This window comes from Cottoperca gobio, chromosome 16 (assembly GCF_900634415.1).
Source record: "Cottoperca gobio chromosome 16, fCotGob3.1, whole genome shotgun sequence".
NCBI lineage: Eukaryota > Metazoa > Chordata > Actinopteri > Perciformes > Bovichtidae > Cottoperca > Cottoperca gobio.
In genome coordinates this window covers 19,787,157-19,810,353 of record NC_041370.1, presented here as the reverse complement: position 1 = coordinate 19,810,353, position 23,197 = coordinate 19,787,157, and the positions used below count along the sequence as shown (strand labels likewise).

Here is a 23,197-nt window from a genome sequence, read left to right as displayed (position 1 = left end):
TACGAATCAGTTAAATTAATCAGACATTTATTTTTTTGCATTTGGCAGCAACAAACTGTTTTAATTTGTTATTAACACAGGCACCTTAATCCCACATTCTGGAAAGTTCAAATAATTTGAATTTACTGAATCAAAAATAATTCACTTTACTGTCACAAGCCTGAAAAGAAATGTTATTATCAAGGAAGGGAACATGTGGTACCAGTCGGTGCAGAGGTTGGTGCAAGGGCACTAAATACCATGAAGTTAGTGCCAAACAGGGGTAATTCATTTGGGCTGGAATTCGTGGTGAACAAAAGCCAGACTGACCCCGACCAAACACCCACTCAGAAAGCACCGAAAGCTGTCCAAAGTCATCTTCTGGTTGGCTAAATTGCCTTCAACACAAATGGAGAGAAGCTTCATGTTCATGTAGTGGACTCATCAGATTACCAACTTTTTCTAAACTCCCTTTCCTCCTCCATTCATCCTCTATCATTTTATTTCATCCCTTCATCCTCATTCCCTTCCTCCACCCACCCCTGCTGCTGATGACTTTGGTTCCCAAACCGGACCCCTGGCTCAGCCCTCTGCAGTCACATGACACTGCTGCAGAGATCCAGAGTTGTAAAGTACAAAGCACGCAACTCAATGTGCATGCATACTTGACACACAGCAACATCAGAGGGCCACTGTGTTGTTACGCCTCTGAACAGAGTAACCCTCAGCTCACTTGTGTAACCTCTCACCAGAGCTGCCTCTGCACCTCCTTTCCCACAAGCAGGTAGGTGGTATCTTGTCTAATTTAGAATGATGAGTTATGATTTAAAATGTTAAAAAGAGTTCAGACAGTTTATTGTGTTTTGTGTTAAATTGTATAATCTTAAAAATGGTCCAGATTAGAGTTTAGGTAACGCAAAATAAACTTTTTAACAACCAGATCTGGCAGGTTTTCGACCCTTTGTATCTTGTCCTTAGCAACTGTCATCAATTTACACAATGCTATGAGATTAGCATTGCTGCTTTAGAAAGAAACGCATTGTGCAATATGTATTTTTGATGCTACTTATATGAAACATTCCCTGATACAAAAAGGCAAAATGTGACATTCTTTAAGGAGTTTTATATCACTTTAACTTGGCCATTTGATTTTCATTGATTTAAGTGTGTTATTTCAACATCATTTTAGTGCCAATACACAATAGTCGCTTTTTTTCTTACTATATAAGAAGGGATTTATTGGTGCAAATATAAACCTTTTAATGTGCTGTGGTCTTTAGCAGTCTGCTATATAACTATATAGCTATATATATATATATATATATAATGTATCCTCCTACATTCTCAGCCTTGACCAGGGAGTTCTCAATACTCATGTTTGTAGCTGACAACCTTGAAAAAGGGTACTGATTTGACTGTGTGTCGACAATATTAACACAGCTTCATGTGAGCTTGCAAAAAAGGCATTCAGGTTCATTTTTTGTAAACTATTTAGGTTACTGCTGCCTCCATAAGTCAGTTTAATAAATTCATAATTTATTTTATAATGTTTAAATAGTATGTCATAAAAGATAATAACAAATCATAGTCTATTATGTCATGAACAATGTCATAAAATAAGTCATAGAATAGTATGTCTACAGAGAGGTCATATTATAGTATGTCACCAAAATATCATAAAAAGTAATAGTATAGTTTGTCATAAAAAAGCCATAGTATATTATCTCATTAAACAGGCCATAAAAAAGTAATCATAAAGTATGTTGTGAAAAAAATCATTGTATAGTATGTCATAAAACAGTAATATAAAAGCTATAGATTAGTATGTCGTACAAATGATCATAAAAAGTCATACTATGTGTCACGATCTGGTTTTCGTGTTTCCTGTTTTATTTTGAAATGTTCACTTCCCCTTGTGTCTAGTCTTGTTTTACTTTCTGTCCTTGTCTTTTATCCCTCTCTCTGTGATTGTTAATTTGATCCTCCTGTGTCCACTCATCATGCCTCTGTGTTTTTGCCTTTCTCCCCCAGCTGTGTCTCGTTCCCTCGTTTGGTGTCTGTGTGTATAAATCCTGGTCTGTCTCGTTGTTCCTTGTTGGTTTGTCATCGATGTTACCTGGTGGTCGCCCTCGTGTCTACTGCTGGTTGGTCTGTGTCTTCAGTTTTATTTGTTACTTTATATTTTGCTAGCTTTTTATAAAATAAAGTTCTTTTTGTTAAAAACTTGTCTGGCATCCTGCATTTGGGTCCTCCCCTGTCCTGAAGCGAATAGTACTATCGCTATAACAATCATAGTATGTTATACAAATATCACAAAAAAAGTAATCGTACTAAAAGAATAAATGCATGAATAACTGTTTAAATAAATACAGGAGTAAATAAAATGCATTGATAACAATTATAACCTGTATTAAATGATGAATAAATATGGAAATGCATAGAGTAATGTATAGATAAGTTAATAATTAAATGACAGTTGACAAATATATTAACAACTCAAATGTATTCCTAAATTTATTTATTTGATATGTTAATGAGGTAGAAGGGCCTAACCTCTGATTTGTCAACTTGTATTTTATTTATTATAAAACTCTGCAGAATACCACTGAGCAATTACAATCACTGTACTTTACCTGGTAGTATGTTTTTGTCAACTGTGAGTGTTTGAGTCTTTTTGCTTGACATATTTACGATGATTAAATCAACACTAAACTGTGTTGCGAGTGTTGACTTGACATACAGGTATTTTTCAGATGAGTAATTGTATTCAGACCGAAGATGATGCAACATACTGATCTATGCACATGAACTGCTGGCACAGTGAGAAGCCAATAGAGGCTCAGCAGGCCATACGACATAAACTGACAGGGGAAGAGAAGGAAAGTCAGAGTGGTATTTCCAGTATCTCGTACATAACTTTAATGAGTGTGAACCGAAAGTCGGTTCACTCTTCTCACTCACACTACAGCCTGTGTGTTTAAAGGAGGGCATGCCACAAGGTCGTATGCTGGTTGGGGGAGGGAAAAGGAAAAGGAGGAGCGATTCACACTAATCTCTCCCCCTTCACTCTTTCATCCTATTGCTGAGTCCACAGGCACACACGGAGCACATGGTTAACTGATTTTAAAACCGCCCTCCAATAGAACGACGATAATAATGTGTCATGGTGGTGCAGGACATGTGCGCCTGTGCAGCCCCTCCCCTATCAAGTGCAGCAGAAACAGGGAAGCAGAATGTAAGCTTGTAGATACTGTGTGTGTGGAGGAGAATAGAGGGAGTTACGGCTGATGTAAAAGAAAACTGATCACAATGGAGTGACGGTTTGTAAGCAGGAAGAGGAGAGCTTCCTGGTTATGTTCTGAATGAGGTAAGATGACATGGTCTGACACCTTATAGAACTGCGGAAGAAGTATGTATGAAGGAAGAATGGGTTTATGGATTACCTGGTTATCCCTAGAACCACAAGCATTAACTCCTCGTCCAGAAAGGAATGTAAAGGAACCAGTTTGATTGCACACTTAGATATAGAAACAGGAAGTTTGATCATGTTTACCGCACGTAGTCAGCATAGTTAGTAATTTGTCCTTGGTTATAAATATATTAATTATACATTTCACTCTACTACTACAAATACATTATGTCTTAACTAAATATTTTGATTAAAAGTCCTTGTGTTTCTTCCAAGTTGGGTGTTTTAGACATTGAAACAGTTCTTTGAAAATTTCCTAGAATAATAACATGCAAACGTGTCAGTATAGTATGAAAGGTTTACAATTTGTAGTCCTTCACAATGAAACTGATGATGTAGTTTCATTACACAGCTTCACAATCTTTTGCCTTTCATGTGTCTGTTTATATCACAACCACATGGCTCTTTTTTTAAGTGAGCAGTGTGTCAGTGTGTGAAAGGTTAGGCATCGCCTCAAGAGGCAGAGCACAGGGAGAAGGTCAATCCCAACCACATGGGGTGTTGAGGACATGCTTTTTGTACTCCGTAACACTATCAGCCATACCATTCTTATTTACTAAAGCTGTATTCTAATATTTTTGCTATAACATAGTTAGCAAACATTATCCCCAAGTCCCTTTTTCATCTGGTTAGCCTTGCTGATTTGTGGCATTGTCGGGAGGCTTTAGGTCTAGACTGATTGGGGTGAAAGTTGTTAAACAACAAGATTACTAAACTATAGTCTGGTAAACATAATAAATAAATAAATAAATACATAGTAAATAAAATGGATATTATAGTGTAATCAGTTCTTCCTTTCTGCTTTCAGTATAGTGCTAAAATACAACAAATAATTTCCTTTCATTCTTTTTATACAACTGTTTGTTGAATAAAAACGATGAAAGGAAATTATTTCCAATCTTTATTGAACATTTAACTGATTACAAAATGCTCCAATAAAAGTGTTCTACTGATACTGTTTCAACTAACTCAAATAATCCCTAAGAGCAATATTGCTGTCTGTAGCAAAGTGTTGATCATGCAAGTTGACATTGCAATGACTGTAAAAAAAAAAAGAAATGCCTTCAATTTTGGTATTTGCCTCAAATGTGACAACGCACTCCAAAGCACTTAGTTAGTTTTCATTCAAAGTATTCACATCCTCCAGGGTATAGCATCTCCAAGACAGAATCTACACTGTTAAACACCAAAACTATTCAGTGAAATAATGGAAATATCTTACACCCAGTTCAGACCAGACAACTAATTTATTAACAATACATGTACATTTTGTAACACATCCACCATAGAGTTGTATGTAACACAATTCAATTTTTTTATAAAACACCAGCTTCAATTAAAGAAAATGTGTAACGATCTACACTTTTTTTCTAGAAGTTTTTACATTGTACTAATACAACTGTCCTTTGTTGTGTCTGTATTTCAGATTGTGTACATGTACATTTCCTGATTGACCTCATCCCAGCCTCCATCATGTCGCTGCTAACTCACGTGCTTGCTTGCCTGTTCGGTATGGGCTCCTGGGTGGCCATCAACGGGATGTGGGTGGAGCTGCCCCTGGTCGTACCGGAGATCCCAGAGGGCTGGTATCTGCCATCCTACCTCACAGTCCTCATCCAGATGGCCAACATAGGTCCTCTCTTCATCACTCTGATGCACCGCTTCCGCCCAGGGGTGCTAGATGAGCGGCCGGTCATCTACTTCATTGTAGGGTTGGGGATCGTTGCTACATTCCTGCTGGCTTTCTTCTGGAGGCACACAGTGACAATAGCGGGCTCTTTGCACAGTGTTCCCCTGCTGGTGTTAACCTTCCTGCTCTCTGTGGTAGACTGCACCTCCTCTGTTACATTTCTGCCTTTCATGATGCGGCTGCGTCCACAGTACCTCACTACGTACTTTGTAGGTGAAGGCCTCAGTGGTCTGGTGCCTGCAATCGTGGCTCTGATTCAAGGTGTTGGTGTAGTCCACTGTCAGAATGCTGGTGTAGCCAACAAAACCGCTGATAATGCTTCTATGGTTGACAGTGGGGAGCTACAAGCCATCTACCAGCCAGCTCATTTCTCGGCCCAGGTCTTCTTCGTGTTCCTCAGTGCCATGATGGTTGTATGCCTGGTAGCTTTCATCCTACTCAACCATCACCCAGCTGTGGCTCGAGAGAGAAAGAACGACCTGTACTTCAGTGGTGATCTGGCCGATGGGAAGAGAGAGCAAGGTCTGTCTCTGCACGCTCAGACACCAGAGCAGAAGCCTATGATCAACCCCCTGGAATCCGCCAGGAGGGAAGCCAGGAGCGCATTTGGGACGGGGACTTATAGTAATCTGCAGGTGGTGTTCATCTTTGGCGTACTGGCTTGGGTCAATTCTCTGACCAACGCAGTGCTGCCCTCGGTCCAGTCCTACTCCTGTCTGCCTTACGGGAACAAAGCCTACCATCTAGCTGCCACCATGGCAGCTGTTGCCAACCCAGTGGCCTGCTTCATTGCCATGTTTGTGCCAATTAGGTAAGAATAATTACTGGAACCATCTCTTTACTGCTGGCACAAAATGACCATTTTGGTTACTTGATTAGGTTTAGGCAACAACACTACTTGGTTAGTTTTTGGAAAATATCTTGGGTTACATTAAAATAAGTGTTTGACTGATTTACTTACTCAAGTTATGTAACAAAGGACATTAACAGCAGTCTCCTGGGTGAAAGTCCTGTGTTTGTTCCTCCCTATGCGGACTGTGTCGCTCTTTGTACTATGTCACTTGATTTCCACCTTTACTCGCGTCATAATTACTCCAGCCACTAGAGGCAGTCCTGTATTTGCAAAACTGATGCTAGAGAGGTGCGTAGAACGTCATAGTTTGACGCGTAGGGCTAGTGACCAAGCTGCCATATTAAGAGTGATATGCATTGCTCCTACAGGTTATTAGAGTTTGTTAAGGTTACTCAGTTTATTAGTGGGGTTTTTTTTTAAACAAAGTTGTTCAGTGTAAAAGAAAATGCTCAGTTTTACCATATGCATTGATTTGTTTCCAGGTCTCTCATCTTCATGGGTTTCTTGACCATGGTTGGGACTGGATTTGGAACCTACATCATGGCCATGGCTGCTCTTAGTCCTTGTCCTCTGCTGGTCCACAGTGTCTTTGGAACTGCAGTCATTGTAAGACTCTTTCCTCTAATGAATTTGGACATAAAGATGTTTTATTTAGAAAGCAAAATATGGCAGTTAATTCTGGATCTCATGTTCTGTCTTGTTAATAGTATACCTCATAAAAGACTGAAAGTACAATCTGCCTATCATAGTCACACGTATGTTCAGATTTCTTGTTTTATGTGATTGACACATGTATATTAGTATTATACTGTCTCCCCCTGTGTCTGCTAACAATGATTAAAAACTATATCTTGCTGCTATGTAACTGCTTTACAAGTAACTCAGTATTTCACATAGCAAGTGAGCAGGGTATGTGTAAGCATGTCTTTTAGGACAGGCTAAAGGCTAATTTATTATGTTTTGATTATTACTCCCAAACTAGAATTCTGATCATGCACATCTTGCCTAGAGCAGTGACAAGGAGGGAGAGAGAAAGAGTTGGACAGTGGAGCAAGATATTAACATCCTAACAAATAGCTTTGAATGATTTTTGACCCCAAAATGTTTTGAGAGTCAATTTTTTCTCGGTTTGGCTTGTGGCCAAATAAATCAGATTTTCCCCTGTGCATGATTTATGCAATGTTGTCCTATTGCAAGTAAGAACATAATAACATCATTATTATAGCTGTTCTAAACCGAGTTACAAAGTGCTTAAAAGTAAAACGGAGTAAACAATAAAGAATGCTAAAATTATGAGACTACTAGAAGATTTTAAAAATAGTAGATGTTGTATATGTCAGAATATTGTGATAAATATTGACCTCTTCTCTGTTGCAGGTGCTGGCCTGGGTCCTGTTTGTCCTGTGCTTGTCCTACGTAAAGGTCACCATTGGGGTGATTCTGAGGGACGAAGGCCACAGTGCCCTTGTGTGGTGTGGCGCAGTAGTGCAGTTGGGCTCCATGGTTGGCGCTGTATCCATGTTCCCATTGGTCAGTGTATATGGACTTTTCAGGTCAGGTGATGCTTGCAACACCAAGTGTCCAATGTAATGAATAAATATGTTTGAGTTAAACACTACTGTACGAAACAGAACAATAATTTGCGCTTATTTTAGATGTACTGAACTGCAACAGTATCACTCCCTGATGTCGTTTAACAGATTTGCTCTTGGGAGATTTATTTTTCATACAGTTATCTGTATTTAATGTGAGTGAGCTCAGCATAAGGCTGAAATGACATTATCAATGTGTCAGATTACACAACTATTTTGTCGTTGAGCATATTACAATTCCTTCTCAATTCAGAGGCGGTTTACTTGAACTATTAATATGATGTGAAAGTGTAATTGATTGATGTTGCTTTTATAAAATTTACGGTACTTTTAGCTTAAAAATGTGCCTTAATTTTAGACTTGAAAGATTTGTGCTTGTTTTTGATGTATATGGTTACACATTGTTATTGTAATTGCTTTACTTGTGTGGAGAAACTGTTCAATACCAAATAAAACACATGTTTTATTGCTGCATTATACTGAAAATCATCATAAACAGTCCCCTTATCTTAAGTCAGGTGGGGCAGAAGGCTTTGTGTCCAAGTATAGAGGGAATAAAGGGGGAACAGTACCAGAGCAGGCTCAATAATAGATGGGGCAGTAGTTCTTAAATATCTTCTGTTGTGTGTTTTGGTTAAAGTTGCATTATCCAGGAAGAAGTTGAAAAGGGCACTTTTGTATCAAAGACATAAGTACCATTATCACAAATTAAATAAACACACACAATTCATAGAACGCACACATTGTGACAACCTCTCTTTCCCCTTCCTCCACATTAACAATTGCTTAACAAGCAAGCATACAAAATATTGTCAATATGTTGATATAAATGAAGGGTAAATTGTGATCGTTCGAAGGACGCAGATGATACGCCGAACACGCCAGACATACGGCCCTGTCACACAGTTCCGCATGGCAGAAACATATGCCGGCGTATATGAAAATTAGCTCAAAATGTGTCATAGTCCAAAACCTTTTCCACAGCGGTGTTGCAGCTGACATATACAAAACAAATACATAACTTATATGTATGTCAAACCTATTATATACTTCAGATATACAGTATATCTCAAAAGTGAGTACACCCTTTAGATTTTTGCAAATATTCTGTTATATCCTTTCAGGGGATAACATTATCCTACTGAAACTTTGATATAACTTAAAGTAGTCAGTGTGCTGCTTGAATAACAGTATAGATTTATTGTCCTTTGAAAATTACTCAGTACACAGCTGTTAATGTCTAAACAGCTGGCAACAAAAGTGAGTACACCCCATAGTGAACATGTCTAAATTGTGCCCAAAGTGTCAATATTTTGTGTGACCACCATTGTTATCTAGCACTGCTTTAACCCTCCTTGGCATGGAATTCACCAGAGCTGCACAGGTTGCTTCTGGAATCTTCTTCCACTCCTCCACGACGACATCACGGAGCGCACGGATGTTGGACACCTTGCACTCCTCCACCTTCCTCTTGAGGATGCCCCACATGTGCTCAATTGGGTTTAGGTCTGGAGACATACTTGGCCAGTCCATCACCTTAACCTTCAGCTTCTTCAGCAAGGCCGTTGTCATCTTGGAGGTGTGTTTAGGGTCATTATCATGTTGGAAAACTGCCCTACGGCCCAGTTTCCGAAGAGAGGGGATCATGCTCTGCTGCAGGATGTCACAGTATATATTGGAATTCATGTGTCCCTCAATGAAATGCAGCTCCCCAGTGCCGGCAGCACTCATGCAGCCCCAGACCATGATGCTGCCACCACCATGCTTGATTGTAGGCAAAACACATTTGTCTTGGTACTCCTCACCAGGGTGCCGCCACACACGCCGGACACCATCTGACCCAAACAGGTTTATTTTGGTCTCATCAGACCACAGGACATGGTTCCAGTAACTCATGTTCTTGGATTCATTGTCTTCAGCAAACTGTTTGCGGGCTTTCTTATGCATCGGTTTCAGAAGGGGCTTCTGTCTGGGGCGACGGCCATACAAACCGATTTGATGCAGTGTGCGGCGTATGGTCTGGGCACTGACAGGCTGACATCCCACTTCTGCAACCTCTGCAGCAATGCTGGAAGCACTCGCACGTCTATTTTTGGAAACCAACCTCTGGATATGACGCTGAGCACGTGGACTCAACTTCTTTGGTCGACCCTGGCGAGGCCTGTTCCGAGTGGAACCTGTCCTGGAAAACCGCTGTATGATCTTAGCCACTGTGCTGCAACTCATTTTCATGGTGTTGGCAATCTTCTTATAGCCAAGGCCATCTTTGTGAAGCGCAATAATCCTTTTTTTCAGCCGCTCAGAGAGTTCCTTGCCATGAGGTGCTATGTTGTCCAGCATTCAGAGAGAATTGTGCCCAAAACACCAAATTTAACAGCCCTGCTTATCATTTACACCTGAATCCTTGTAACACTAACGAGTCACATGACACCAGGGCGGGAAAACAACATCATTGGGCACAATTAGGACATGTTCACTATGGGGTGTACTCACTTTTGTTGCCAGCTGTTTAGACATTAACAGCTGTGTACTGAGTAATTTTCAAAGGACAATAAATCTATACTGTTATTCAAGCAGCACACTGACTACTTTAAGTTATATCAAAGTTTCAGTAGGATAATGTTATCCCCTGAAAGGATATAACAGAATATTTGCAAAAATCTAAAGGGTGTACTCACTTTTGAGATATACTGTATATACATATAGCGTATCACTTATTTAAAACACATCAGAGCGTCTGTCCAACGGCACTGGAAAAGTGAGAACGGCTAGAATGTACTCTTGTCGCAGCCTCTCAGCATCCTCCATGCTCTCTGATGATGGGTTGATGTATTCACCAAGATGTGCTGTGAAGAAGTGAGTATGAGCTACTCACAGGGACCCTATATACTATATTCAAACCCCAATAAGCTCCCAAAACGCTAGCTGTAGGCCTACAGTAGGAACACGTTTAATAAGTTACTCCGAAGAAATTGGGACAATAACAGGGAGTGATTTGTTCACGGAGGTAAATTTGTTATATATACGTGTGTGTATATATATATATATGTGTGTATATATATATATATGTGATTTGTTCACGGAGGTAAATGCATGTGTGGACAAGTTGGGACTGAAATGGGACAAGCTGGCAGGCGTGACAACGGATGGTTGTTCAAATCTGACGGGGAACAATGTCGGACTTTTGAAGAGAATGCAGTATAAAGTGACAGAAATGAACCCTGAACAGAAATTGGTATTTTTGCATTGTATTATACATCAGGAAGTGTTGTGTAAGTCAGTTCTAAAAATTAAACATGTTGTTGATGTTGTAACAGGGCAAGAGCATTGAATCACAGACAGTTTGTTGCACTTTTGGAGGAAAATGAGACTGAACATCGTGACATAGGCTACTACGCCGCTGTCAGGTGGCTCAGCCTGGAGAAAGAGTGGGACCTGAGAGAAGAGAGTCAAGACTTATGAGTGAAGAAAGGAAAAGACGTCCCACAGCTTTCAGATGCAGACTGGATGGCAGACCTTTGTTTTGCTGTAGATGTGACTGCACTAATGATTGAACTAAATGTCAAACTGCAATGCAAGGGCCTTTTTGTGCATGAAATGTACAGCGCAGTGAAGGCTTTCATGAGAAAGTTGCAGCTTCTCTCAAGCCAAATGGAGGACAACATTCTCACTCACTTGCCAACACTGAAGGAAGCCACACCATCAGCTGATCACCTCCACAGGTACTCATCCATGTTAGAAGCACTGCATGGTGAGTTTTGGAGGCGATTGTAAGACTTTAACCCTTTGACACACAAGCTATGCAAACCCCTTCAATTGCGCAACATGGGTCCAAACGGACCCGTATTCGTTTCCTATGTGATTTCATGCACTCATGCTGAGTGTTTCTTTGCTATAATTTTGGAAATCAATTTATTTAATCATTTAATATTCCAAGTATTCATTAAATATCTTGTTTTTGATTACCACAAATCATTATTTTCATTTTGTATTTCTTAATTTATGAACTAAAATAGTTTTTGTATCACTACATCAGGTTTACACACATGGGTCTAAAATGACCCATGTGTGTAAAGTGTGATAACAATGAAAAAAAGACATACTATAACAATAATGTTGTTAAGAATAATTATTATAGCAGTGATTTGAACCAAACAACACATTTAATATTTGAAATCTTTAGTTGTCACTTTGTCACACTCACACATAACATACATCATACAGCCGATAACACCGTGAGATATTGAACTGTTAGTGTAACTGTATTGAACTGTTAGTGTAACTGTATTAAACTGTGGTGAATGTATAACATGAATGAAGAAAATAAAAGAAAACTGATTAAATAAAAACATTTGAGTAGAGCGCAAACTGCCACCTCAGTGCATACATGCCTCACAGATGACAGTCACATGCTCCTTGCACATGGGGCTGTTGCACCTTTTGGGTCTTTGGCAGCTGTGCAGATCTTCCTCTTCACTAAGCCCTGGTCTAGTGACCAGACCCTGCTCCTAAGGTGCTGTACATATGTTATTATTATTATCACTACAAGTAATTTAGCAGACGCTCTTATCCAGAGCGACTTACAGTGAACTAACCAAATGGACAGTTGGGGTTAAGTGCCTTGCTCAGGGCCACACTATTGGTGGTATTGAACTCACAACCATCAGGTGATATATTTGGAAGCCGTACCACTAGACCACTAGACAAATGGCCATCACCACCCATTTCTAATTAACTCAACTTCAGTGATGATAGTGGATGACTCCAAGGTCTGTCATAGGTTGGCTGCCAGTGTACAGTTGTAGATACAAATAAAGAGACAAAACGGGTAAATGATATGTAAGTTAGAAAACCTCTTTATAATATATGACAGGAATTATAATCATCTGGTTTTCTATTGAGAGAAATGGACGGCTTTATTTCTAATACGTAGCAATTCATCATTAAATAGTAGTGTATTGTTAAACCAATACCAACCAAATACACTGTTTTGCAAACCATAATCAAATTAGCAATTATTGGTTCAAATCTATGCACATGCTGTTTACATGATGTGCCATTGAACAATTCAGTGTAGGCCCCCTGCATGTCTTTGAAACCAACACTAGATGTCACTGTAGGATTAAAAGATCCTCACGAGGCACTGAGGCGGACTGCACATCTCAGCTGCAGTCGAGCTTCAATATTCAAATAGTAGTAGCAGTTTTGACCTGTGTTACTAAACTATAAAATCAAATCAAAACTCCAAATGTGTTTAATCAAGTTGCAGTTGCTTAATGAGTCAATAGGAAAATATTGTGGTTAAATAAAAATGGATCTTGGATCTGATTTATACAAAGCGATATATCCAATGCAGATGAAAAACTGAGCACAAACAGGAACTTGTCGCCCTCTTTGCCTTCATGTTTGAAAATGGCTCTGCCTCAGTTTATGTGGAGGAGTTATGCATGTCTCTGGGGAGTTTGCCTCGGTCATCAGAGTCATGTCTGCATCATATCCTCCTTGCACTAAATCAGAGAGACAGTGTCTTATCCATGTAGGTACATTAATGTGTGTGTGTGTGTGTGTGTGTGTGTGTGTGTGTATGTGTGTCTGTGTGTGTGCGCGTGTGTGCGCGCGTGTGTGTGCGTGTGTGTGTTTATCCTTCCTCTACTCCACGGGGACAAATAGGAATGAGGAACTCATGGCCAGTCAGAGTCTGATTCAGATCCCAGTGGTTCCTCAGAGAACATCTGGGGTCATCATCATCTCCTGGTGTCTCACACTTCACCTATTCTCCTTATCTCTTCCTCTACTTTCTATGACTTATTGTGTGCTGAGTTTTAAAGCTGCAGACTTGTTTGGAATGATTTTTAACTCAAGTATGGGGAAACATTCCAGAGTAGGTCAATTCCTACAATATGTTTTTCTGAAATAGCCTTATTAAAGTCCCTTTAAGAATTGTGAAATGATACAAATGCGTTGAGATTCAGGCAGGTGGACATTCTGCTCAGTATAAATGTAGGTGGCAGGATGACGTGATCAGAGAAGATGTGAGTATTCCTTATCTTTCTGCCTGCCTCTCTGTTTCTCTCCTTCAGTCCAACTATTTTGATATCTGCCTTCCCCAAGCTCCTTGTCTTCCTCCATTCATGCATATGGCAGACTTTGTGACCGTAATTTCAATTTAAAACACATGAGGGGAAATCCTAGCCCGTGCTGCTTTTTAATGGACCGTCATGGGATTGGAGTATGCAGAGAGTGATTGAATTTTGTGAGAAGGCCAGGAACGATCACGTCTCGCCTTCCGTTATGCAATCGACCATTCCCCTCTCACAACGCGACGTCTGGTAGAAGAGGGGTGGTGGGGGGGGGGGGGGGCTGGAAACCTCAACGTCTCGACCGTATGACAGAAAAACATTTTTTCTTCTAAATGACTCGAGACTATATAAAAGCGAAAGCTATCATATATAAAAAGAGCCAAATGAGATGTGATCTGCCACAACAAAGGCAGATATGGTGAATTGGGGCCGCTTTTAATGGTTGTAAATGAGTCTTTTTACACTGTAATGCATGATATCCTATATTTCCTCACAGACGGAAACATATGGATCCCATACATAGTCTGCCATACTGTTTTATTTATATGATTGTGTCATGTCTGTTTTCCCCTTTACTCACTCCATCTGCTTGGCTCACTTTGACAATGTCAAGATAAAAACTCAGTTTACGTCAAGGCCCTGAAATGACCACTTTGTGTAAACTTTTTCACACCCACTGTGTTGGATTACACCACCGCGATATATCCTTTCAATGAAGCAAGAGAGACTACCTTTCCCGTTAAGTCCATTATATTCAAATGGGCCTTGAGTTTTTTCTTTTTTTCTCCTTCGCAACAAGACATAAAGTAATCAAAAGTTAAAAGCAAACACTCAAGGAGGCACTTAGCAAAAAAGAAAAGCTTTTATGATAAAACATTCATATACAGTGCAGGAGACAGGTAATCTTTGAGGATGATAGGGTTGTCTTGTGGTCAGTTTTCAGTATAGTATGGCTTGGGGAGCCTTGTAGATGAATGCTCCTAATAACATCCCCGCCCACCCATCATCCAGCGGAGCATCCAGGCAGAAGAACTAATACGTGAGTGTATTTCTCTGGTGGTGTGAAGTAGGCCTTAAAGAGCTGTTGAAGGCTGCAGTAAAGTAGGGTTCATTACCTTGACAGACTGTTGACAGCCAAGACTGGCTGAGATGCATACATATACATAAATACTTAAGAAAAGGATAAATAATTAGCAATCAGTGCTCCTTGTGCACACACAGTAGGATCTTAAAACAGAACACTTAAGTTACAGTTAAAAAATGAAATACATCAACGATTTCTGTAGCTCTTAGATGTAAGATCACTTTCTTTCAAGTCCTTTGAACGTCTTTTGCTGAAGGCATCTAAATCAATATTTGACAAACATGCTGCAGGTGCAGATATCATATCTGTATTTGAAAAAGCTTAGTGGGATAAGGTTTTAAAAGAAAACTACTCTGCACAAAAAATATTAATTTATTCATTCATACTTTATTTATTTGAGTGTGGACCCTCATTTTCACTGATGCACTAAAATAACAATATCAAGAAAACAAAAACAGGAACAACTTTAATAAAAAATAAGACAATAAGAACACAAACTTCATCATTGGTTTAAACAATTCCTAATTAAAACAATTACATTCAAAAACATTAAGATTTATAAGTTCTTACCTTGAGATCTAATAGTGAATCAATGTAAATTGGTAATTTGTTTAAGAGTGCAAGCATCCATTTAGCATAAAGACTGTAAGGAGAAGCTGATAGCACAACTCTCTCCAAAGTTAAAACATTTACCTACCGGTACCTAATTCAAGTTATACAGTATGTTGTTTGTCAGTACAGAAACTGAGCTGTAAAAACAAAAAAGTTGAGGTTTTATGACTGGTTATGTGCTTTTTTCAGACTGAGTTCCCCAGCAATACGTCCGTAAAGGTAATTTGTGCAAGCCATAGATGTACTGTATAAAGAGAACTGGATATGTTCATTCCTATGAAGGTTGCTCGGTGGCGATGAAGTCAAAATGTCTCGACTTTCGAGTATAAAATTGCCAGCATCTTCCAGTGATCTTCCGCATCCATAGAGCATGTGCACTTGCGTTTTTCATAAACCCTGTCTCCCAGCCGTTCCTTATTGTCCGGTCTCGGCTCAGTCACATAAATGGAGGAGGGAATATATGTACGTTTATTGTTGGGCAGAAACCTTTAGCAGCCGTAGTAATTATGTCATATATGTCGTTTTGGGAGACATTGGCAATTATCGTCATTTAGCTTGGAGGACGTGCAGATTCCTTGGTAACTTCCTGTAACTTTTACTGCAAGATATAATGAAATATAATATGTCTACACTTTATTGGTGTTGGTAGGCACATCTTTGCTATCTAAGCAACAAAATTGCAACACCAAGTGCCCGGCCGAGGAATAGTCTGGTACACAACCCCCGATTAAACTCAGAACAACTCGTTTTTAGACTCAAGTTTTTAGACAGATTAAATAAACAAGATATCATGTGTTTTAATTAGTGGGCTTCAAATGTGCAGGCAGATTTTGTTACCTTTGGGCAGAGCCAGGCTAGCTGTCTCCCCCTGCTTCCGGTATTTGTGCTAAGCTAACTGATTATGCAAGAAAGCAAATGAGCTCATTTCAGAATGTCAAAATATTGCTTGGATAATTTGAGTTAAAACAATCAAGGCTATAGCTTCAGTCACATACTGTACTAAATCAATATTTAAAGACCACATGGATTTTGTGGTTTTACCATGATTGCAAGTCCTTTTTCTATTGGGACAAATCATAACCAAACCACTAAAAAGATTGAATTAACTAAAGCAGCAAACTCTCCTTCCTTCATGTCCGGAAGTCAGCTTGCATAGGTTGTATGTGGGGTCAGCTTTAGGTCATACTGGGCATCCATTAGTGGCCTTATTTAGAGTCTTATTCCTTTAAGAGGAGTGATTGGCCAGCAAATACAGAGAATCATTACCTTTGCCCGCCCCCTCCCTGCCAGCAGTCAATAATGAGGGATCATTAAAATGAATAGATGGACATTCCCCTTTTCTCCGGATCCTTATTGCAAAATCAGTGTCAGGGGAAATGAAGATTGAGCTTGGAGAAGGCGTCTAAAAGCCTCACAGTGATTGTCGTGAACTCATCTCCAGTGCCAGGCTCCTTTATCTACTGTAAGAGTCTGCACCTGCCTGAACTCTTGACTAGCAAGGGCTTTTACTGTAGCCCATTAAGAGCATCCCTAATGTGCGCTACAATGTACTTCAACATAAACATTCTGCGTATGTACCGAAACATTTACAGCAAACAATGGAAGAATGATTGCTTGGGATGCTTTGGAGTGTTTTTTCGATGAAGAAATAGAGCTCTCTCAGAGTGCTATAGAAAGGGATATTGAATGCATCAGGTTTGAAGTGCAGAATAGAGAGCTCACGTGTTGTGATCTAATAAACAGACTCTTAAAGATAATTCTCACTTTTCACATTTAAGCTTAAGCTCAAACATCTGTCCCGTCGCTAAATTTGTATAGATCCTTGCACAACATTTCACGCATCACAAAAGAGAGAGCGAATCAAGCTTGAATGATTGCAGATGGAGAATGAAAGACGGCACAGGATTTTCCAGGCCCCATCTGGTTGCTTTTCGGAGCGTCTCTTAAAGTGTCTTTTAAAAAGGTGATTTGTCTGCTAGTCCGCAACGATGTGACCATGGGTCATCTGCTAGTCCTGTCACATGTGGAACGGTCCCATGAAATGGGTCTGTGTACACCTGTGGAGCCCCCAACACCCCACCCTAAACAGATTAAAAAAACACATGTAAACACATGGTTCTCATCTTCCTTCTTTATCATGCTAAAGGTAATTGATAACGGTCTGTTTATAGTCATCCGACACATGTCTCTGGAGGGGAAAGAAAATCACAAAAACTGACTCAAGGGACCAAAAAAGATCAAATGTAGAACTGGCTCATGGGACAAAACTATCAAAGGTCCCTCAGTATGGCCAAGCAATTATCTCTTAAAGCATCTCTTAAAGCTACCCCCATGGTTCTCTCAACATGCCCTTTATAACAGAGGGATATTGAGGATTTACTGCTTGCAGATGGCCCATGAGAGACGAGGGCAGGAGCTCCAGCGCTGTGCCTATGCACTCACTTTATAAAAGCCCAAATCAAGGGCTCTGTGGGAATACAATTCTGGGTCGTAAAGATGATATAAATCCGTACAATGGAACTTCTAAGTCGTGCCCTCTGCCAGGTGCTGTGAGCATGTGGACCCTGGGGAGAAAATGGCACGCGCTGCAATCATTATGATCAGGGAATACTTTTTGCATGTCGGTGCTGTTGTCTCCACCGCAGGGGCTGCTGTAGCCATCGAATGGCAGAGTCTGCTTCTGTCAGTTATTCATTCAGTAGCCTATGTCTGTCAGCGAGTCAGCCCGTCAGTCAGATCATCAGTCAGTCTTGTCATTTGATCAGTGGAGCGGGCAATCAGTGGACTCTTCATATGTCAAAACTCCTGTGTGCACGAGACAGCTGTATGTACATCAATCATTTGTAGACTACAACATATCAGTAGCTGGATCCAAAGCAGCCTGATGCAGTATGAATTACAAGTCCATTTTTTAAGTCACTTTGCGTGTTATCATTATGCATTTTTTGCATGTTAGAAGCTCAGAGCAAGTGCTCCATAGATCAGGTGACTTAGTATAAAGAGTGAGAACATTTCTGCACCACTAAAGCTTACTCATTAACACGTTGTATCCATTACATCTCTCAATGAAAGTCACCTTTAGTCATCGCTTTTTTATTGTTGGGGAAATATCTGAAAAAGCTCCTTTTCGTCTCAGCCGGCTGGAGGGGCTGCTGGCAGGCTGTCAACAAACAAACTTGTGCTGTGGCCTACATGTTACAATCAGACGGCGTGTCTTAGTGGTGTTGAAGAGTAAGGACCACAGCAGCATCTTCCCAACTGATATTTGCAGGTTTTTTCATATGTTGTTTAATCTGTTGCAGTTCAGCTATCCATCCTGCAAACTGACAATAGCGTTTTTCCGTGGTGAATTTTTGGAGAACATAAAACAAGTGAATAACAGAGCAGATATATAGTCTGTAGCAAAAGAAAATGAAAAAAAGCTAATAACCACCTGTAAAAACATATAACCAGATATAACATGTTACTCAGTGAACTTTAGAGATGCTGGAAGGCAGATTCTGTTAACTTAGGACACAACCAAGCTACATGTCTCCTCCCTTGCCAGTCCTCGCCTGGTCAAAGCATCATATATAACAGACAGACATAAGAGAGATATCGACCTTTTCATCTAACTCTTGGCACAATTGCAACTAGAAGAAAAGCAGCTCATAGTGCTTTACGAAAACTGAAAGATTTGATCAAAATATAATTCAATGATGCAAAATGCTCAATATAAGACACAATTATTGCATTGCTATGTGAAGGTTCTTTACTTTTGATCATCAGAAAATAAGTGCAGGCCTTTTAACAGATGTGAATAGATTTTGAAGCTCCATTTGCTCTTATATCACGGATATTCCATTGCTTTAGTTAGTCTCCCTGCTTGACTGCTGCTTCGGTGGAAACTATGGCCCCGAGTCATCTCTCCACTGTGTCAAAGGGGACGCTGGCGTCAGAGGAGGACTAAGGTAGGGAGGACAGGGTGCCAGGAAAAAGGGGCGTGACTGCATCTGTAAATAGTGGTGCTATTTTGGGCTTAACACGGCCGTACAGGGGAGCACCGCCTAGGCCTGCCTTCTGTCACTATGGGGATGGGCGCTTCATAACTTTGCTGGATGGAAAAAGTCTGGAGGACTGGCAGGTGGTACACAGAAGCGTGGCACTGCTCCCATGGCGAGGAGCTGTTTCACTCATAACTACCCACCACTAACAATACTCACTGGAAAACACACAGGCCCCTGCTTGCACTTGGCATATCAGCAGCTTGTTGCATTTTGTCCTGCTTTATAAGTACAGTGTTATTTGTATTTCACTTTGAAACATAAGTGGAAGACCAAATACCATCTTTTGATTGATTATTGTAAGTGCCATCTTTGCTGGCAATTTCATAGGAAAACTATTTTGTAGCAATTTAAGTTGAAATAAATAAATGTAAAAATGTATTTAAAAAACAGTGTGATACATTATATTTATGTGTGTCAAAAGAAAAAGCAGTGTATTTTTCTCTACTCTTGTCAATGTCCAACTGTCTCCATTTCAGGTTTAATAAGGGCTATAGGTACAGGTTGGAACAGTCAGAGGTTTACTAAGGTCAGGCCATATAACGCAAGAAAATCACACAGCCGGGTTAAAGTGAAGGCCTTAAAACTAAAGCACAGCCATCTGGGCCATACATGTAATAGTCCAAGAATGCTTTTAGAGGGAAAAAAGAAAAAAGAAGACTCAATCCATTTCCAGCTGATTCACTATATCCAGTATATATATATATATATATATATATATATATATATATATACATTGTAAATATACTGGATATGTAATATACATATTTAAAGACAATGTAGTTTTTAAAATAGAACTAGTTAAGTTTCTGCAAAATAATTAAATTCATAAAAGCAAAGAAAATATTGAAAAAAATATATTTTTAGTTTTCCTTTTTTAAAAGTAATATATAAAGGCTTGCCAAATCTGTAATGTACTTGCCTAAACACAACACCAACAATAACTGATAACTTAGGTTATATATGGTCACCATTATGCCATTTATTAATTCATTGTTGAGAACACATTAAATGCACTTAAAACACAATTTCATTTTTCATAAATATTTCATATTAAAGAGAAATATGTTTCACCTTGTGCCTACACAGAAAAGCATAATAGAGTTGCAACGATCTTGTAGCCAAGAAAGAGAATAAGGCACAAAATAGAAACCCTATTCATACAGTTTAGTCATGCTATTATACTATATGTCCAAAAATGTATTAGGAAGCTATAGTGTAAGCTACTGTCAGCTAAATGATCCCCAACGTTAAGTACGATGTGCATGCTCCGAAAGACAGATAACATGGAAAAGACTGCAGCTGTGTGAAAGAAGAGTCGACGTAGGTACGTTTATGACGAGACAGTGGAAACTATATTTGGTCTGAAAGCAAGGAAACCTGCTCTGTTTCTATGGTAAAGTGCATAATGTTTTTTTGTACAGGGGAACCGCTCTACACTAAAGTCTCTGGACAATAATTTCACCAAAGATAAAATCCTTTGGTTTACTCACATCAATTATTGCCAGCTGTAAGTAACAGTCCTGCCAACTCCTGTGGATTCACCCAAATGACGAGTAAAACTGAGTCTGCTGCAGACTTAGATTCTCCTGCCTATTTACATGCAAACCTGCAGTGCAAGAAGTAACAGACAAAACAAATATTGTCCAGGAGTATTCTCTTCAAAATTCAGCAGGTAAGCATACCATTGTTCAACTATCTTGTTTCTGGGGAGAATTAAACTCTGATACCTGCCTTTATAAGCCCCTGCAACCAGGAACTGTTGTCATCAGATATGTACTATATATATTTCTCTGATTGTCTGTGCATCATTATGTCATGTGAAAGGGCTGGAAGACCGGGGCAGGATGTTCAAATAAAAATAGGCACTAAGGTGAAAAGCATAATGCAGGGTAGTAGAAATGGTATAAATCATATCAGGGGGAAGACAAATGGAACAAAAAGGAAGGCTAAATAGCAAACTGCATGATATAAGCATAAGGCATACATAAGTACATTTTTCAAATACATGTTTATACAAAAGAATATCATACAATAACATTCAGTATAAATGAACAATGAGATAATGATGAGGAAGCGAGAAAAAAATACAATTCTAATCTATTCACATACTCCCCACATATTTTCCAGCCTTTTTTAAATTCAGTTTCTCTGTAAACAAATCATTGAAATGATACAAAACATGTCATATAAAAACTTCCACTTTGGGTCACAATGAACCATTTGCATCTGTCTGACTGCTGCTGCCGTTTGCTGTCAATATCACTGCTGTAAGGCACCAATTCGGTTGTTGCTGACTGACTGCACAAACAAATGAGCCAAAGTGATGAAGCGTGACACTTATTGTCCCATTAGCTTTGTCCATGCATTAAAATACAGATCACACTCGAAATGAAGATTGTCATTTTGTCAACGATAAAAGTAATTCAGTCTCATTGAGCTGTTTGGTCCACTAAACAACATCTGCTGTGAATTAAGGCAAGTGTAGTCGTATACTTTGCCCTTGATATCACTTCCCTTTTTGTAAGTATAACATTCATCGGTTTATTCAAATGGAGCTTGCCAGTGATTGTCAATGTGAATCTGCAGCGAGTCTTTGAGTTAGGAGGAGCTGATGGCCATGGTCGGGTGGGAGATCCAGGTCAAAACTTTATTCTTCTTCATCTGGATCTTTTTTTTTTGTTTGTCCTCTTATTGTTGATGCTGCTGCTGTTTGTGTTTGTGCTGCTGCAGAAGACTTCTGGACGTCTATGCATGAGTGTGCACGGAAATGCTGGAGAGGTCGTTCCTGATGATCTCGTTAACTGCGGAGAGAAAAGAGATGCGTGGATCATTATTAACTAGTCATATTGAATGGCAATTCAGATCGTTAAAACACTATTATTACGTTTAATAAAGAGACGTGGCCTGGAAGTTACAGTGGCAAGACATGTGATAAAAGGTTGGCAGTTTAAAACCCTGCCAAGGCTGGATTTCCAAAAAGGAAAAGTGGGTCGAATAGTCTTTTCCAAACCACTTTCCCTTGACTTTAATGGAAAAAGGAAAGATGTGAAGGAGAATATAACGATTTAGGAAAAGACAACCGTGGTGCTAAGAGAATCCCACTGCACTTATACTACGTGTGATAGTGGATGTTTTTTTTCTTTTAAAGCAACTTTATTTACCAAATAAATTAAACAAATGACCACATAGGAAATCTGGGGGAAGATGTCATTGTGATGTAGAACAAACGGAAGATATAGCACATTTGGATTGGGAGGTGAGGGGGGATAAATAGGTGCAAAACATTGCCCCGGGCCCTCGTAGCAGTAACATCCTGATCTCTAGCAATCCTGGTGAAAGAAGAGTGAGTAGTTAAACAAGTGTGTGTGTTTTGTGTTAGATTTACAATTTTGCCATAACATCACACGTGGCATTTCTTTTTCTTGACGGAGAACACTGAAAACTTTGACTAAAGACAATGCAACTGCAGCCTGCAATAAATAAAGTCACATGAGGAAATACTGCAATGAATACTTGGCATTGATATAGACGAAGTTGAAAAATACTGCAGTAGCTGCAATCCAAACATATCACTGTCATTAGCAGCCCTTAAAACTCATATCGGCCCGGTACACACATCTCTGTTTTGAAGTCATCGTCCTGTCTTTCCTGCTCTAGTTCCTGTGCCCGCGCCTTTCCCACAGTCGGGCAGACACACATCAGTCCCCTGCCTTTATCTGCTCTGTGTTCTTTGGCAAAACAGAGGGAAGTGACTGTGAAGATGGCGAGGACCCCGAGCCCTGTAGCTCAACG

General features: G+C 39.6%; 2 protein-coding genes across 5 annotated transcripts in view; one reads left to right on the top strand and one right to left on the bottom strand.

Moving 5' to 3' along the window:
- The first annotated feature begins 626 nt into the window (after window positions 1-626).
- Window positions 627-8,263, top strand: LOC115021794 (riboflavin transporter 2-like). Of its 4 annotated transcripts, none has more exons than XM_029452462.1 (5): window positions 644-763; window positions 2,011-2,123; window positions 4,875-5,949; window positions 6,474-6,597; window positions 7,369-7,581. In XM_029452462.1, exons 3-5 carry the CDS (start codon window positions 4,922-4,924, stop codon window positions 7,579-7,581), a joined length of 1,365 nt encoding a protein of 454 aa, XP_029308322.1. In that variant the 5' UTR covers window positions 644-763; window positions 2,011-2,123; window positions 4,875-4,921. The 4 variants fall into 4 exon arrangements, with proteins under 4 accessions (XP_029308323.1, XP_029308322.1, XP_029308320.1 ...); XM_029452460.1 differs by having other exon boundaries at window positions 646-763; window positions 2,011-2,127; window positions 7,369-8,263; XM_029452463.1 differs by lacking the exon at window positions 2,011-2,123 and having other exon boundaries at window positions 627-763.
- Window positions 8,264-20,370: 12,107 nt separating this feature from the next.
- Window positions 20,371-23,197, bottom strand: part of LOC115021892 (nuclear factor of activated T-cells, cytoplasmic 1-like) — a 64,724-nt gene continuing 61,897 nt past the window's right edge. The window contains 1 exon segment of the mRNA XM_029452634.1: window positions 20,371-22,206. Within this exon segment, the coding sequence (XP_029308494.1) occupies window positions 22,151-22,206 (56 nt within the window). The 3' untranslated portion in view covers window positions 20,371-22,150.

Excerpts from the sequence above, each read along its gene's own strand:
- LOC115021794 (XM_029452460.1), top strand. The coding sequence starts at position 4,922 with ATGTCGCTGCTAACTCACGTGCTTGCTTGCCTGTTCGGTATGGGCTCC. Across the intron at positions 5,950-6,473 it reads GCCATGTTTGTGCCAATTAG|GTCTCTCATCTTCATGGGTT; the intron begins GTAAGAATAATT and ends ATTTGTTTCCAG. Across the intron at positions 6,598-7,368 it reads TCTTTGGAACTGCAGTCATT|GTGCTGGCCTGGGTCCTGTT; the intron begins GTAAGACTCTTT and ends TCTCTGTTGCAG.